The sequence below is a fragment of the Heterocephalus glaber genome, unplaced genomic scaffold (genome assembly GCF_053883595.1).
Source record: "Heterocephalus glaber isolate CG9 unplaced genomic scaffold, H.glaber_assembly_v1.0 deba00001497, whole genome shotgun sequence".
NCBI lineage: Eukaryota > Metazoa > Chordata > Mammalia > Rodentia > Bathyergidae > Heterocephalus > Heterocephalus glaber.
The window spans coordinates 42086809-42105767 of record NW_028258320.1 but is presented as its reverse complement, the minus strand read 5'-3'; the positions used below and the strand labels follow the sequence as shown (position 1 = coordinate 42105767).

The 18959-nt window shown below is 37.6% G+C and overlaps 1 protein-coding gene across 4 annotated transcripts in view; it reads left to right on the top strand.

The window, feature by feature from the left end:
- The window catches only part of Ide (insulin degrading enzyme), a 114056-nt gene that overhangs the window by 56326 nt on the left and 38771 nt on the right, over positions 1–18959 (top strand). For all 4 annotated transcript variants that reach the window (XM_087184914.1, XM_087184913.1, XM_087184916.1 and 1 more), the window contains exons 5-10: positions 11843–11965; positions 12926–13038; positions 13534–13696; positions 15134–15226; positions 16044–16135; positions 17136–17216. In XM_087184914.1, coding sequence (XP_087041040.1) covers positions 11843–11965; positions 12926–13038; positions 13534–13696; positions 15134–15226; positions 16044–16135; positions 17136–17216 — 665 coding nt within the window. The remainder of the gene's footprint in view (positions 1–11842; positions 11966–12925; positions 13039–13533; positions 13697–15133; positions 15227–16043; positions 16136–17135; positions 17217–18959) is intronic.

The following is an 18959-nucleotide window of genomic DNA, read 5'->3' as shown; positions in this document are numbered from 1 at the left end:
TATCTCTTCCTCTTGATTGTTTCCTTTACAAGGATGTAGTGACCTTTTTTGTCTCTCATAATCAGTCTTGGCTTGAAATTCACTTTCTCTGCAAATAGAATAGCCACCCCTGCTCTTTTCTGGTTTCCTTTTGCATGGAGTATTATTTTCCATCCTTTGACTTTCAGTCTATGAATTTCTATTTATTTATTTATTTATTTATTTATTTTTAGTACTGGGGATTGAACTCGGGCCCTTGCGCTTGCAAGGCAGGCGGAGAAACCACTGAGCTAAAACCCCGACCCTGTGAATTTCTTTTTAAATTAAGTGTGTTTCTTGTATGAGGCATATTGTTGGATTTTGCTTTCTGATCCATTCTGCCAGTCTGTTTCTTTTGATTGGTGTATTGAGATCATTTCCATTGATGGTTATAGCTGATATATATTGACTTATTCTTGTCATATTATTTTCCTGTTGTTGGTTCCTCCCCTCCCCCACCCCCCACTCTGTTTAACTGCTTTCCTTGCCTGCTGATTCATTGTGTTGGGGTTTACGGAATTGCAGTCCTCATCATCTCTTTCTAGAATGTCCCTCATTACATTTTGGAGTGCCAGTTTGGTGTTCATGAATTTCCTCAGGTGTTCTTTGTCATGAAGTATCTTATTTCTCCATCAGTTTTGAAAGATATTTTTGTTGGATACATCAATCTAGGGTAGAAGTTGTTTTCTCTTAGGGCTTGAAATACTTCAGTCCAAGCTTTCTCCTTGACTTGAAGTTTTGTGTTGAGAAGTCTGCTGTGATTCTGATGGGCTTTCCTTTATAGGTGATTTGTTTCTTTTCTCTAACAGCTTTTAATATTCTGTTCTTGTGTTGAATTTCTGGAATCTTGACTATTATGTGTCTTGGTGTAGATTTTTTTTTTAATCATGGCTGATTGGAGTTCTATATGCCTCACTTATTTATATGTCAAATTCTTTTTCCCTGCTTGGGAAGTTTTCTGACATTACTTCTGTGAACGGGTTTTTTATGTCATTTGTGCTATGTCCTGCTTTTTCATTGACTCCAATCAATCTTATGGTATTCTTCTTCGCATCATCTAGCAGCTGCTGGATTGATTTCTTGTGTTTGCCTGCTATTTTTAAGATATCTTTCTTTTTATGATCGTTAACCACAATCCTGTCTTCTGTATCTGATATTCTAGCCTCACCTTGGCTTGTTTTGCTGTGTATACTTTCAATGGCATTTTTATTCTCCTGGATATCTGTTTTAATCTGTTTTATGGATTACATTTCTTTTCCATGGTGGGTATTTGTGGTTTCCATCATTTTCCTGAGCTCCTCTGTTTTTGATTGTTTGTTTGTTTATCTGTATCTGTTCTAGAGTCACTAACCATGTCTTTTATTCTGGTCACCATCTCTATAGCTAACTGAGAAATTATTTCTGCTTTGATTTTTTTTTTTTTTAGAGTGTCATTCATCTACTTTGTTAGCTCCACTGTTACCATTTCAGAGAGTCCAGGTGATTTGCTTTGAGACTGTTCCACCTCATTGTCCCTGAGTTTGCCTTTGTGAGCTGAAAGTCTGGGGAGAGTTTGCATCTTGTTTGTGTCTTCTCTTTTCCATTGTTTTTTAAGTTTAATTCCTAGGTTGATGCTTATAAATTGCCTAGGGCAAGTAGCTTTGTTGCTAGTATTTAGAACCATTAGGAAATGAGTACTTCTTAGAGATGTCTTCCAGGTATAGCTGGCTTTTGGGTTTTGAGTCTGTTGCAAGATCCTACCTCTTCAATTTATTGGGGATAAGAAGTTGCTGCCTATTTGGCCAAGTCCCTGGTTCTTTGGCACTGGCCTATATATAGTTTATGACCCTTAGGCAATCTCAGTTTCGGCCCACCAGGAAGAACAACTTATTAGAACAACTATGTCAGTTTCACCAAAGTAGTACAATCAGCAACAATGATAGCATCAAGTACAACCTATAAAATGACCAACTGTAGTAACTATTAATTTACCATCTTTAACCATATGAATTTTATTTTTATCTATATAACAAAATATAAAACAATAAATATACCCTCAGTGTAAGGGAGGGTATTCTCTCCTAAGGGAGAATGTTTAAAAGTAGTTAGGGCTACAAAAATAGAGAAATAGTAGAGGAAGAGATTAGATGAAAGAGTAGAGAACAATGGAAGAGTACACAATCTTTGGGAATCTGGTAAAGAAGACAGGAGGGAAAAAGAGAAGGATGAAATAAAAGTAAGAACAGAACAGCAACAACCAAACAAGAAATAATGTTCACATGTATATAAAAATAAGAACACTCAAGAAAAAACAAAATAAAAACAAAGGAAAAAAGAAAAAGAAATGTCCACTTCGAGGCATGTCTCTGCCGTCACTGGTAGACAAATTGGGCACCGAGAACCCAGATCCACGTTGAGTAATCCCAATAAGCCAGTGGTAGATTTACATCAAGGTAGTAGTTAATCCCAGCAAGCCTGAACCTTTTATTCTGAAGTTCAGGCTAGATCTGGCTATGAGGCTGGCACTTGATTTGTTCAACTCACAACATTCCCTGTGCCTCCTACCTGCTTGAAAGAGGCTCAAACCACTGATTTGAAGTCAGTTCTGCTTCACTCTAATGGAGCCAGCCTGTAGCTGCTCACAGTTTTGAGCTCAGTTGGGCTCTCTTTAAGATGACTACTAGACAATAGCCTTCTCTTGAGGGACATCTGAACCTGAATAACTCACCAGCTTGTGCAGTCCACAGCATCCACTGCTCTGTTCCACTAGTGTGTTTCTCCATCAAGGCTTCTGAGGAAGTCACCAAAATTCACTGTGTGTCTACAGGTTTGAGCTGCCTTTCCCACTTAGTGAGTCAGGACTCAGGGAAAGTGCCACTTGCCTCCTCTTTCTTCTTCATTGAGGCCTCTCTTCACTCTACCCATGGGCTTCAATTCTCACTTCAGATTCTTGCTGGGGTCTGGAGACCCACTTCCCTCCTTTTCTTCCTCATGTTGCTATATTCCAGTGTCTGGATGCTATATCTGAGAGAGGCTATTTCTCTGCCGTTCATCACTCCGCCATCTTCCTGCAAGTTTGAGAAAGTATTTCTGATTTTTTTTTTCCTAGAGCCTCATTCATCTACTTTGTTACTTCTGTTACTATTTCAGAAAGTTCAGATGAGTGGCTTTTGATTTCTTCCACCTCACTGACTCCTGGGTTTTGCCTTGGGCGAGCTGGAGGTCTGGGGCTGCATTTTGCTTCCTTGTCTTTCTATTTTGTTATTTTAAACATTTGTTTTCTGCATTGGTGCTTGTAAATTGCTTATAGTAGGTAGATTTATTAACTAGTATCGAGGACTTCTTAGGGAGTGACTACTCTTCAGAAATGTCTTGAAAGTGTAGCTGGATTTTGGCTCTCCAGCCTGTTGCAAGATCCTACCTCTTCAATTTATTAGGGATGAGAAGTTACTGCCTATTTGGCCTAGTTCTGGGTTTTTTGGTAGTGGACTCTAGTATTGTTTACGACTCTCAGACAATCTTGGTCTTGGCATACAAGGAAGAACAACTGACTAGAACAACTATGACACCTTGGCTAAAGTAGTACAATCAGTAATAAGAATGGGCTGTAGCACAGCCTAGAAAATGACAAACTGTGGTAACCATTAATTTGCCATTTTTAACCATGTGAACAAGATTTATAGTTATATAACAAAATCTGAAATCAACCAGAAAATTATGTACAACAATTATCCCCTCCATTAGGTGATTTTTACCCTCTGGGGAGAAGATTTAAAAGGGATAGGGGAAAAATAGAGAAAGAGGAGAGTAGAGGCAAGGTTGAAGGACAAAGGAAGATTACCTAAGCTTTTTGGGACTAATAGAAGACAGGAGGAAAACAAAAAGAAATAAAAACGAGAACTAGGGCCGGGGATTTAGCTCAGTGGCACCGCACCTGCCTCGTAAACATAAGGTCCTGAGTTCGATCCCTGGTACCAAAAAAACAAATGTCACTGAAAGATTGAACCTAACTAAAGAGATCTTCATATTGATAATAAACTTCACTCTCTTTGACCTCAGTTCTCACCAACAAAACAAAAAAAAAACAACTAAACAAACAAAAAGTAAAGACAATGTTTACACTCTTAAACAATATACAATTTTTAAAAAGTGAGATTTCAAGCCTGTGGTTATCTTCTGGGTTCTACAGTTCTGTTGTTGTGGTCACTCCAGGGCATGTCTCTGCTGTCTCTGGTAGACAAAGGAGGGAAATAGAGCCCAGACCCTAATTGTATGATCCCAGCAACCCTATGGTAGAATTAGGGTGGGATACTATATAATCCCAGCTAGCCTGCAATAGAAATAGGGTGAAGTGCCAATTCAACTCTCTAGAAGTTCCGACTAATCTCATTCTCTGATTGTGGGTCTGTGACTGGAATTGTTCAGTCCACAGTGTTGTGGGTGTTTCTTACTGGCTTGATCTTGGCTCCCTGACCCTGGGTATCTCCCAGGGCAGCACCTCACCTAGACATTGGGAGCCCAAGATGAGTCTAACTTATGGCTGCTCCAAGTCCCAGGTTCAGCTGGCCCTACCCCCAAATGGCAGCCGGTCAATCACCCCCTCATGGGGACATTTGAACTGAGGTCACTCTCACCAGCCATTGCAGTTCACAGCACCCACTTTTCTGCTCCTTTGGTGTGTTTCTCCTTGCAGGACTCCAGGGACCTCCCCTGGCATCACTGAACCTCTAGGCTCAAGCCTCCTCTCTCCTGCTGTGAGCTGGGAGTCAGGGAGAAAATGCAGTTTGCCACCTCCCTCTTCTGTGTTGAGGTCCTTCACGTTGCTGTCCCCTTGGCCTCTGATTCTCCCTTCAGAAGTTTCCTGGGTCTTGGAGATGCACCTCACTCCTATTTCTCTTCCCCAAGTTGCTGTATGCCAGCAACTGGTCTCTAAAAAGCTTTAGTTTCTTCTAAGATTTTTAGAATATTGCTATAGCATGACGAAAGGGCTTTTAAAATAAAATGTTTATAATAATTCCAACAAATAAACTATAGATGTATTAACCTAACCTTCAGATTCCCAGGTTTTCAGAGAACATTTAAGATTATCATGATTATAGCTATCAAATTGACCTTTTTTGAGAATCTTATCTTACATATTCTTAGAGACAGATTTTTAAAACATCAAACTCATTCTTGCCTATAGTGTAGAAAATATATTGCTGGTATATTGCTGGCCTCCGAATTTTTTGGGAAAGTATATTTTATAAGCTTGTTTGTTTTAAGTAGCATTTAAAATAGCTATTACAGGGCTGGGAATGTAGCTCAGTGGCATAGAGTCTGCCTGGCAAGTTCAATTCCCAGTACCAAAAAATAACTTAAAAAAATTTTTTTAAATAAAATAATTATTTACAAGCTGGGCATGGTAGCACATGCCTATAATCATAGCACTTGGGAGGCTGAGGCAGAAGGATCACCGTGAGTTTGAGGCCAGTCTGGACTACATAGTGAGTATATCTATAAATACTATAAATCTGGCTGAAAGCAGCCAGCACTGCCCATGTCACAGCCTGAATGTTGGGCTGTCGTGAAATTTCTTCTGCCAGATTAGGCTGCCATCTTGAATCTCCCACAGAATCTCAGGACATGAGAAAAATGTAAAAAAATTTTCTTCCAGAGTGTAACACACATGTCTTATAGTCCGTTGTCACTGGAGTGCTTGTTCTCAACTGAAACCTCCCGGGTCTGGCCTTTACTGTTCACATTCCTGTCAGCATTCTGGTCTTCTGAGCTGTGACCACAGTCACCTGTCAGGCTTTATTTGCTGCATTCTAAGGCTTCTCTACTCTACATTTCCAAACCTTTCCAAACTCTTCCTGGGAACCAGTTCCAAAGGCTTCTGAACTACATGGTCAGGTACAGTCATAACAATGACTCCACTTCTCTGGTACCAATTTTCTGTATTAGTTAGCTTTCCCATTACTGAGACACAATACCTGATACCTGCAACTTAAAAGGGGAGAAGTTCAATTTGGCTCCATGGCTTTAGGAGATTCAGTATGTGGTCTGCAGACCTCCAAGGCCAAAACATCATGGTAGAAAGGTGTGCCAGAGCAGTCACGTAGTTCTTGGCAGTTGGGAGCAGAGCAGGGAACAGTGCTGGAGAGAAACAGGCTAGGGACTATACATAGTACTCAAGGTCACGCCCCTATGGCCCATCCAAACATACCCAGTAGCATGCTTTTCTAATTTAGCGTTTCTTAATCCAATGAAGTGGACAAATCAGGATTAATAGTCATACACACACACACACACACACACACACACACACACACACGCACACCTGCTTTTTAAAAATAATTTGAGACAGGATCTTGTTAAGTTGTCCAGTCAGGCCGCAAACTTGTGATCCTTTTGCCTCATCCTTCCAAGTACCTGGAACTGCATGTATGCTCTCCCACACCCAGTGGATTACTTATTTTTAGTCTTCATAGCAATTGATGAGTTGATTATCTTATGTTGATTTATGAACAAGTAATCTATGGCTTATAGAGGCTAATCTGTGTCTCACTGCTAAACAATGATGGAGTCAGACTTGAGCCCTTACTCTTTCTTAGCCACTGGGCATCTATCCATATTATACCTATTTTATGGGTAAAATTAATGGCCCTTTGGAGATATTTGGATATTTTTCTAAAATTGCTTAATTAGTACCTGATGGAGTCTGGAAAAATCTCTGAATCTCCCAAAACTGTGGCAGTACTTTCTCCCAGTAGTCCCCTGGAGAGGTGTCACAGTCAGCAACCCTGATTTTCAGAGTGCATTGCTGAAGCTTGCTGTAACAACAGTCAGAAAGGCATGATTCAAGATTTTAGTAGCAGCATTTAAATTTGATATAAATGACCCAGCCAAATTAGCACTAAGTTAGAATGCTATGTGTCTAGAGACTGAACTGGTATTTGTTATCACAGCCATATTCACATTGTTCTCCACACATGAATTTTTAGGTGCAGGAAGAAATCATATGGACCATTTACTTAGCTTTCTTCCCTACTTTTCTTTCTTTCTTTTTTATTTTTTTGGTACTGTGGCTCGAACTCAGGCCCTCACCCCTGCGCAGCAGGCGGCAAAACCACTGAGCTAAATCCCTGGCCCCTCTTCCCTACTTTTCTAGCCACCGAGTCTTTTGTTTGTTTGTTTGTTTGATATTTGCATCATTTTGTTTAATGGTTTACTCAGGAGCCAAGAGCCAGCTGGGCATTGTGTTGCTCGCGTGCCCAGCACTTTGGGAGGCTGAGACAGGAGTATTGCAAGTTAGCCCAGCCAGGGCAATTTAGCAAGACCCTGTATCGAATGAATGAATGAATGGGGATGTAGCTCAGGGCAAAGGCCCTGGGTTTCTGAAAGAAAAAAAGCTGGGAGTCCTTGCTGTAATTCAAATTTTAGCAGCAGCAGTTGATGTTTATTTTCTGTTTCTGCTACACATTGAGTATTATGTTAAATACAAACAGGTAGGTGCATAGGTGTTTGCCAGATAATTCTCCCTGCTCCTGACAGATAACCATTATCTTAAGTTTGGTAATTATCATTCCCATGCTTATAGTTTTATAAAAAATTGTATTTTATTGTGTGTAACATCTGCCACTGTGTTTTTTATTCAACATTATATTTGTAAGAGTTATCCACACTGATAATTTTTACATCTGTATTGCTATTTGAAAAATTCATGAAATAACTACCACCATTTATCCATTTTTCTTTTAGTGGAACAGTGTTGCTACAAGCATTCTTTTACATGTCTCCCTGTACATAGAGTTTCCTGGGGTACATATATCTAGGAGTGGAATTGCTGTGGAGTAGGATATGTACATCTTCAGATTCACTAGATATTGACAAATTACTTCTGTGGTGGTTGATCCAGTATGTACTCCCTCAAGCAATGTCTGCATTCTTATTTCTCTGCATCCTAAATATCAGTTGATATTATCAGACTTTGCATTTTTTGCCATTCATTAGATGTTAAATATTTGTCTTTTGCATTTTTATATGTATTTTTTTAAATTTAATATAAGCCTGCCAATGTCAGGTTAGGATATTGAGCTCAAGAGAAGTAAAGTAACTTGCTCAAGGTCATGCACCCAGAAGATGCCTGACCCCATATTAAGTTATAATTCTTTTGGCACCAAAGCCAATACCTCTTCCTCTCCATCTCACTACCTAGGGATCATGGCACCGATGGTAACACTCTGCTTGGTAATTTAAGACCTAAGTATGGAATTTTATGCTTTTGCTTTCTTTTCCTTTATAACTGTTTCTTCAAAACTTCCATTAAAATATAGAGTTGTAAAAATAAAAGTCAGCCAGCCTTCTTGTTTTTAGTAAATGCTTCTAAAGCATTTTTTATAAAAGGGTTAATAAACTTATATCAAGACTGGTTCTGTCTGTGACTCATTTGTGCCCAATATCCATTATTTCTTTGTCGGTGTACTGAGAACTGACTGTCCTGAGAGTAATAATGGAGAACTGACTCCTCTAAGTGCTTCTAAGGAATACAGAACTGCCACTCTGGGCTGTTACCAAATGGACCACTTTGCTATAACCATCAATTATTAGAATGAATTCCTTCTCAACCTTTTGACAAGATCAAGTGTAGAAAGACTGAAAATATCTAGGCAGGAAAGGAGTGGGATGTGTCTTTTGTAAAACCGCTTTTTTGCCTAAATTGAGGCTCTGTTTAGCAGTTTGACCAGAGATCTATTATCATTAGATTTTTTTTGGACTAGCGAAAGCCAGGTTGCTCTTAACAACACCTCCTCCTTTTTCCTTTCCTTTCCTCCTCCTCCTCATCTCTTTCTCCCCTCCTCCTCCTCTTTTTTTTCAGTGTGGGGCCCCTGAGAATGCTAGGCAAGTACTGTACCACTGAACTATATTCCTAGTGTATTTTTTAAATAGTTGATTAAAGTATAGTAAACATACAGAAAAGTGTTTGTGACTGATAAATTATTTTTTTACTTGTGATGTTACTTGAATCCATTGAGTGATTGTACTTTTATTACTTATATACGAACCATTTAATTTTCAAAAACTAAGTACACTAGGGAACCAACAGCCAGCCAGGAACAAAAGATTTCTTCACTAGTCTTCTTTGTACCCCTTTGTACCCAATACCCACCCACACATTGCTAAGCTCTATTCTGATCTCTTAATAACCTATATGAGTTTTGCCTGCTTTAATGCTTTATATGAATTAAATTATAGATTGTATACTCTGTGTCCTGCTTCTTTCATTCAGCCTTAAGGCTGTGAGGTTACCCACACCTTTGCTTATGAGCAGTAAATTATTCAGTTTCCTTGCTCTGTTATTCTACAGTGGTCCCTTGGCTTCCCCCACTCCTAGTCTAGGCAAGGGGTTTGCTCTGTTTGGCTCATTTTAATATAGCATTGTCAATGTTTTGCAAGTGAGCAATGTCTTAGTATGTCTGGGGTATATTCCTGCTTTTATTTTCTGTGTTTTAAAATGGGCCTAAAATTAAAGGGTAGAAAGGGTACCGGGGATCAAACTCAGGACCTTGTGCTTACAGGGCAGGCTCAGTGCCACTGAGCTGAATCCCTGGCCCACAAATTTTTAAGTTTTAAATGAAAGCCATGATCTTGGTTTTCATAAGCTTTGATTTGAAGTTTTAAATTTTTAAAAATCAAGATATTGGGGTAGAGGATGTAGCTCATTAGTTCTGCTGCCTGCCTTATAAGCGCAAGGTCCCGAGTTCGATCCCCAGTTACCCCCCCATCAAGATATTGATGTTATTGTGAATAGGCAAATCAGATCACATTTAGACCAAATACCTAATTTTGACCTAACACTGTAACATATTTTTATATTCACATAGTCTGTTGAAATAAAGCTTAATTCTCTAAAACTTGGGTGTCATAATGTGTCAGTCTTACTCTACTTATTGTAAGAATCTGAGCTTGGCAGTGTAAAGGACTAAGGAACCTCTAAGGACAAGTCCCTCTGGTACTGAGGCTTTTCAAATCTTCATTTAGTGGAAGGGGGGAGACACCATCAGGACTCATATTTCATAGATATGAGAGAACTTCAAACTACTCACCAGCAAAGGACCCCTCCCTGCCCCCTGAGGAGTTGGTACTAGAGATGTGTATATAGATATATTCATCTGTTCGCTTAAGTAATGTAATATACATAGTTCTAAGTGTTTAGCTCCAAACAGGCTACAGGGGAGAAGGAACCTGTCTATTCAAGATGTCCCTGTGGTTCAGGATCTTAGAGTAAATGGGATGGCTTTGAGGTAAGGAAAAGGTCAGTCCTCATCTGGGTACTTGATGTTTTTAAGAGTACCTGAACCCACCACATAGAGGGTGTCTTAGGATCCTAAGAAGAGCAGATCTGAAATTCAACTAGATCTTAGTGGAGAGGACAGCAGTAATTTACATCCTGGGAGCTGGGTTCTAGTGAGTATGAATGAATACATATGATTTCTTTGTGACTAGAAAAGGGCAAATGACCACTTGGTAAGCTGTTTGATACACAGTCTCTCTTCATAAAACCTCTTCATTCAAACATCCTGGGACATGAATCTTGACTCAGGTCTGTGCAACAGTGACTGAGCTGACGACTGGATCTGAGAATGCCATCTGGTGGCTTTCTGTAGACACCCAAGTTAGTGAGAGAAGGATATTCTCCCAGTGCCAGTTCATCAGCCATTATAGAAACAGAACAAAACAAAACACCAAGAATATCTTCTACCAGTTTCATATCTGCAGGAGAGAGAGACAGGATCCCATTTAGTAGTGCAAGCAGAAGCAATGGAGGAGTTACCTACTATATTAGGATATTTCCAGTCAAATGCCATTTTGGAGAGATACCATACCAATCATTGAAATTTCTCATTTCCTAGTCCCTAATTTGCAGTCTTAGAAAGATAGTACTTACAGAGGTGCACTTTTAGTTTTTGACTGTATATTATGTCTTAATTGGTTATTAAAATTTCATGAGAGCTCATAGAGGAATACTATATACATCACTTGAGATTTATAAAAATAGCAGTGCATCCTATTTTTACCAGGCTAGATCAGTGCTTGTTTCGGCAGCACATATATTACCAGTCTAGAACACATTCATGAAAATTCACATCACAAATGTAATGCTCAGGTCAAAATAGTAAGTTTTTTCTTTTCTTTCCACAAGTAATTTGGCAAGTTCTAAAAAGATCCCTCAGTAACTCTGTTCAATTAATTACAGGGCACACAGAGAATTGAAATTAAAGTTAAGTGTGAATAGAGGCCATGTGGATCCCATTTTGTCTTAAAACTGCTCATAATACTTATAGGGATCTTAAGGACCATATTTTTATTTTATTTATTTATTTATTTATTTAGGTACCAGGGATCGAACTTGGGTCCTTCCACCTGCGAGGCAGGTGGCGGAACCACTAAGCTAAATCCCCGGCAAGGATCATATTTTTATAAAGCACCTTTAGTTCCTTAGGGAAAAATGTAGTTTAAGATACTACGGTAGTAAAGATGAGTGTGGTGGTGCACGCCTGTAATCCCAGCACTTGGGAGGCTGAGGCCGGAGGATTGCCATGAGTTTGAGGCCAGCCTGAACTACATAATGAGTTTAAGGCCAGCCTGAATGACATAATGAGACCCTGTATTTAAAAAAAAGATTAGGTACTAATTTGCACTATATCATCCTGATAATGTACCTTATGTTGAAACATATTTGACCATTGTGTATCTTGGTTTGAAATCTGTTTTTTATATTCTGTAGTAGTGTCAGTAATAATTAATGCTGTAAAGTGCACAAATTCTGCTTTTTCTAAGAAATGCTTCCTCTTGCTTCCAGGTAACAAATATACTCTAGAGACTCGACCCAACCAAGAAGGCATTGATGTAAGGCAAGAGCTACTGAAATTCCATTCTACTTATTACTCATCCAACTTAATGGCTATTTGTGTTTTAGGTCGAGGTAAGAATTCTTTAAAATTTTCATGGAATTGGAATTGGATTTTTCCATGTTGACATTTTTCAAAGTATTGGAAGAGGGGTGTAAGGTATACCTGCTTGTTTGTTCTGTGTTTTGAAAATGATCTACTTGTTGAATTCATAGATGAGAATTTTATTTTATTTTATTTTATTTTTTTGGTACTGGGGATCGAACTCGGGTCCTTGCGCTTGCGCAGCAGGGGGCGAAACCACTGAGCTAAATCCCCGGCCCCGAGAATTTTATTTTTGACACATTGTATTCCAGAAAGACACTGAGATGCGTTTAAATAAAGATCTGGAGAACATAAAAATTACTAGTAGGTTTTCCAACCATATAAAAGTAAGGGAAGAAAGCTTGAAGAAATATTAACATATTTGAACTTGTAACAGTTCAGAAAAACCATAAACAAAATAAAAAGGAGATAATAATAAACTGAAGTTTATAACTTTTTTTTTTTGGTACCGGGGATCGAACTCGGGACCTTGCGCTTGCAAGGCAGGTGGCGGAACCATTGAGCTAAGTCCCCGGACCAAACACTGACTTTTAACAGTGGGCTTAGACTATGTCTAAAGGTGAATGTTATAATCTCTACTCATATTTTAGTATGTGCCTATTGGGCATTAGAGGTAAATCAGTTTTCCAAATACAACTTAGTGTTCTATTATTGTTTCTAATGTTTAAGTTTCTATAAGAATATTTGTGAAACAATATTAATATGAATATCTGCATATTTAAATTTTTACAGTATATAGAAATAAATACAGATTAAGCATAATTATTATCGGTACTGCTTAGCAATTTTACAAGTTATATAAATAATAGAATTTAACTGATTTGTCTTTGTCAAAAGCAGTTTTCTTTTAAAAGCCTTGAGACTTTTGAGGAGATGCTAAAGTCTTAAATGCTACCTATTCTTAAGTTTCACTGTCTGTTTTCTTGTAGAATCTTTGGATGACTTAACTAATCTGGTAATAAAGTTATTTTCTGAAGTTGAGAATAAAAATGTCCCGTTGCCAGAATTTCCTGAGCATCCATTTCAAGAAGAACATCTTAAAGTAAGTGCATGTACTTGTGGGTTTTTTAAAAAAATTTATGGACATGTCATATGCAGTTTATTATGAAATAGATGAAAATTTGGGGAGTTGTCATTACTTACGTAGTTTTGAATATTTGTCAGGATAACCAAATGAATTTTATGTTTATTGGGAGCATGTATCATCAAATAATATCAGCATGTTCTGATCTTCATGCTAAAAATAGTTTTGGTAGCTATAGCCTTGGCAGATTATTGGAAGCTATTCTCTAGTGCCAGAATGCAAGCATCCAAAAGGGACTAGGGAACCAAACTGGATAGTTTACCCACTATAATGGAATTCCACTAAGAGCCTAATTCATTTGTTTCTTTACAGGCTATTCTTTGTGTCTGGCAGTTGATTTGCCCATCAATTTGGGATTCTTGCATGAAAATCCATATTCCTCATAATTTGTAAATAATTTTATTCAGTAGGAATTCTTCTTAGTGACTCTTTCATTATTATTTTTTTCCCCAGCAACTTTATAAAGTAGTGCCCATTAAGGATATTAGGAATCTGTATGTGACATTTCCCATACCTGACCTTCAGAAGTACTACAAGTCAAATCCAGGTCATTATCTTGGTCATCTGATTGGGCATGAAGGTCCTGGAAGTCTGTTATCAGAACTTAAATCAAAGGGTAAGTTTCTGGGGCAGCATTTTCTGAATGTTGTACCCTGCTACATCTTTGACTCTGGCTCTTATTTTCTCCTAAATATTTTCCTGTGAAGGAACATTTTTAGATGAGACCATTTAGGGTTAGTGAACTGAAGCGGTGATTGTTACAGTGTGCTGCCTTTGTGTATGTGTGTGTGTGCACGTGCGTGTGTGTGTGTGTGTGTGTGTGTGTGTGTGTTAAGAGAGATCCCAGGACCTTGTGCATGGTAGGCAGGTGCAAGCATTCTACCACTGAGCTATGATCCAAACCCTTTTTCTTTTTTTAAATTAGTGTATGTTTGTGATACACAATAGCCCCAGTCCTTTTTTAAATTTTGTTTTCAGACATGATCTTGCTAAATTGCCCAGGATGGCCTTAAACTTGGTCTCCACTTAGTTCTTGAGTAGCTGGCATTATAAGTGTGCACTACCATGACTGACTTTTTAAAATGATTTTGGTTATTCTTAAGTGTTTGTTTGTTTGTTTGGGTTGTTGGAAACAGGGTCTCCCATTTTGTAGTTCAGGCTGGCCTCAAACTCACAGCAATCCTCTTGCCTCAGCCTTCCGAGTCCTGGGATTATAGGCAAGTACCCTCCCTTTGCCTTCAGTATGGAGCAGTAAAGTTTAGATGTTACAAAAGATATCATTGTGCAAATTTTTCTGTTTCTGTTTTAGTTTTATGCTGCTGGGGATCAAACCTAAAGGGCTTTGCGCATTCTAGGCAAATGTTCTGCCTCTGAGCTATTCCCAGCCATGTTTTAAATGAGGAAGTAAAAAAATAAAAGCCACATTCGTTATTCTTTACTTTCTCTTTGAAATGTCAGTACATGTTATTTATTTGCCTTCTCTGATACATCAGATCAGAAAGGAGTAAGATCTAGATAGTAGTTGATTTCCAAGGCCCATACTATCTCATACTCTTTGCTTTTACATAACACTTAAGCAGAAGGCCTGGGGATATAGCTCAGTGGCGCCTCACCTGCCTGGCAAGCGCAAGGTCCTGAGTTCAATACGGGGGGGGCACAAAAACACTTAAGCATAATAATCTCCCCTTGATTGGGAGTTGATTTGAGGAGTCCTTAGGAAAGCTTCTATCCCGTAAAACCTTTGTCTGAAACTATTCTGAACTGATTTTATTTTTTCCCGTGCAAGAATTCCATTCTAATCTGGAGCAGATAGTATGAATTTTTTTTTTCTTTTTTGATTTTTTTGAGACAAGGTCTCACTGTGTAGTCCAGGCTGGCCTTGAACTCACTATGTAGCCTAGGCTGGCTTCAAACTCGCAGCAATCCTCTAGCCTCCCTAATACGAGGATTACAAACATGTGCCACCATGCCCAGCAGTAGTAAGAATTTGTAATTTCCATGTCTTGAAAGAAGCCACACATGTAATCGTATTGATTTTCTTTGAATGTTGCAGGCTGGGTAAATACCCTGGTTGGTGGACAAAAGGAAGGAGCCAGAGGTTTTATGTTTTTTATCATTAATGTGGACTTAACTGAGGAAGGATTATGTAAGTATTGAATGACCATTTTGCTTTTGAATGAAAACTGACTTCCTATAATTTTTAAGTTTCTTTATATTGCAGACCTATTTCATGTTGAAAAGTTATAAGCACATTTTATTTTACTTCATTTTATTTTATTTTACTTCACTTCACTTCACTGACAGGGTCTCACCATGTAGTTCAGGCTGGCCTTGAACTCACTATGTAGCCCATGCTGGCCTTGAACTTGTGGTGATCCTCCCACCTCATCTTTCCAAATGCTGGGATTACAGGCGTGCACCACCATACCCAGCAAACACTTTATTTCATTTTATTTTTTTCAGTACTGGGGATTGAACCCAGGACCTTTACACTGAGCTACATTCCCACCCCTTTTTTTACTTTTTTATTATGAGACAGGGTTTTACCAAGTTATTACATTGCTCAGACTGGGCTTGAATTTGCAGTTTTCCTGCCTCAGCCTCCCAGAGTACTGGGATTAAAGGTTATAAACACTTTAATTTCTACAGTTTATCCATTGTATTTTTCATATGTAATTTGGCCTTTGTTTTGTGGATGACTCCCCCTCTTAACTTTATGCTGTGCTTATAAAATGTGCACTTAGCTTTGCATTTGCTTATGTATTCTCCAATACCCTGTCAGTCACGTGTCCTGTGCCCAGAGGGCCATGTATGGAACACCTAAAACCGGTCTCAAGGAGGTGAGGACTCTTATTTTCTAAGAGAGACCATCTTCCACTTATCTGACTTTACCTTAGGAGTGAGCTCACTGCTTTGAAAGATTTGAGGACTGAATGCTTCTTAAGTGTGCCCCTTTTTTCCAGTACATGTTGAAGATATAATTTTGCACATGTTTCAATACATTCAGAAGTTACGTGCAGAAGGACCTCAAGAATGGGTTTTCCAAGAGTGCAAGGTACTTTTGTTTCACCAAAATTTTTCTTAAGGAATCTATTTTTCAAAAACAGATATATGTGAAATAATTTAAATTTAAGGCCCAGTTAAACTTTCAAAGTTTTTTGGTTTTTTTTTCCTAATTAGTTAAGGCTTAGTTGTATTAGCCTGATTTGCTGCTTGGGGCACAAGTAAAGGTAAAGGCATAATGTTGCCTTTTTTAGGAGGAAAAAGGAAAGAAAATATATTGCTTTTCTATCCCATAGAAGAAAACCAACAGTTTGTTAAGTTGATATTTTTACTTCCGTTACTCCCTGCCTAAAGCTGCATGAAATCTGTCATTTTCAAATCTGGTCATAAAAGTCTGTAGTGAACTCTAAAGAAATAGTGAATGGTTTTATGTATGATTGTGTTCCTAAAAGTGACTTTATTATTGTGTGTAAAGGAAAGCCTCACTATCTTTTTTTTTCTTTCATAACACAAAAGGTGTTTGTCTTTCAGAATTTTAAAAGCTTCCTTTAAATAAGTTTTTAAAAAAATACGTACTTTGTATATAAGGCCTATCAAGATTCTGAAATGCATCTTAGGTTGAGAAGAATTCTCTTTAAATAGGTAATAATTTAAAGATTGTGGTAATTTAATTTTGCTGCATTTCTTTGTATGCATCATCAAATCGTAATCTGTGGAATTACTGAATCTCTCCAGGTTCTTTCACATCACTTTTAAAATTTAATTTGTTGACTAATAGTTTCAACAATTCAGCCAGTAGAATCATATTTTGTATTCGTTATTTGTTTTCATTCAGAGTTATTTACCTACTTTACATTGATTTTAAGCCAGATTGATGGGTTGAATTTTATAAACATTAAGAAATTTTCTTTCCATGCTTTGTACATTTCTAAATCAGGATAGCCATTTTTTCAGAAAGTGTGATGAAGGTGAATATGGAATAAAAACACTTTAAAATGTTTTTGTAAATAATAGTTAACTCATGTCTAATTGGGATTAATTTTCAATTTTAGGACTTGAATGCAGTTGCTTTTAGGTTTAAAGACAAAGAGAGGCCACGGGGCTATACATCTAAGATTGCAGGAATGCTACATGTAAGTTTGTGGTTATTTTGCTTTTTCCTACATATTATTAATGTATAGAATATTTCATATTATACACATGTTACTTTCAGTACTACACAAATGATAAAATTTGATGCTACATAATGATAAAATTTAGACTATAGAAACTGGGTGAATTTTGAGGACGAGATATGTGTAAAAATCTTAATTTTCTTCATCCTTAAAAGTTATCACCTGTAGTATTTTCATTATAGCCATTTTGCTTATTGCCTTAAAATATTTTTCAGTTCTACAATATGTCAAATGCTACCTTTGTGACAGCTAAGCTTAAATCAGTTACTTTTCTCCATTTCTTTTTTTACCACCCTATTCTGCACCATCTACTGTCATTTCTTTCCTAGACTAAAATCATAGCCTCTTACCTAGCTCCCTGTTTTCTACCTTGTCCCCCATTGAACTTTATTTCCCACCTTTAGTTATCTTTTGAAAACTAAAATCAGATTGTTCCACTCTTCTCTTTAAAGTCATTCAGAGTTACATAAAATCCAAAATTGTCCTTGGCCTACAAAATAAATCAGTTGCAGCCTACTGTTGTGGCCACATTCCACATCCCATTCTCCAGTCTATTGCTCCCATTCTGTTTACCTAGGCTGGCTTTCTGTCTAATTTTCAAACTTTAAGCATATTCTTCCCTTTTAGGGCCTTTACATTTGCTCTTTTCTCTACATGGAACATTCTTCTGTTGGATCTTTGCATGGCTAGGTTCTCCTCATCATTTGAAACTCCACTCAGATATCTCCTGACAAAGAATTTCTGTGGCTTCTCAATTTAAAATAATGCCCCTGCCCCTCCTCCTTTTTTGTTTGTTTATTTAATTGTACCTATCATTAAAATGACAATATCTGTTCCTTTATTGTTTCACTCCATCTCAATTATAACACGTGCTTCTTGGAAGCATTTACCATTGTTTCCACAGTTCCTAGAACAGTGTCTGGCACAAGGTAGGTGTTCATTCAGTTTTTTTTTAATTAATCAATCTGTCTAAGCACATTGGAAGTTGCTTTTGCTAAAAAGCATCTTCTACATTATTTTGGCAAATGAGACAAAAATGTAATCTATTTCTTCCCACAACTTTGTCAGTGCTTATGTGATTTTATTCATAGAAACTTGAGAGGAAATTCTGTTTTTAAAAATTCATATGTCTTGGGCTCAGTGGCACAGTTCCTACCTGGCAAGTACGAGGTCCTGAGTTCGATCTCTGGTACCAAAAAAAAACCCAACTAAAAATGCATATCTTATATTAAAAATTTAGTGTCAGCATTTCACTATCAATTTTTTTATTAAAAATATTCAATTTTTTTTTACTTTTTAAATTTAATTTTCTTTTGTATTAGTATATGTTTGCAGTGCTTACATAATTACATTCTTCATGGGGAGTTGGTACATGTACATAACATATCTTAATTGTTTTTATTTTCTCCCCTCTCCCTATACTCAGTGTTTTAAATTTCTTTTTAAAATTTTTTTCCCATACTTAATTTTTAACCAGAAACATTAACTCACATTTTTCCTCCAAAGAAATATGATTTTGCTTTCTGTAATAAAAATATACTTGGAGATTAACAGTATTTTTGGCAAAAGTTTTTTCCACAATATTAAAGTAGTTAAAGATGTGGGGTGGTAGGGCTTCAGATGTAGCTCAGTGGTAAAGCATTTGCCTGGCATATGAAAGGCCCTTGATATAATCCCCAGCATGGAAAAAGAAAGAGAAAA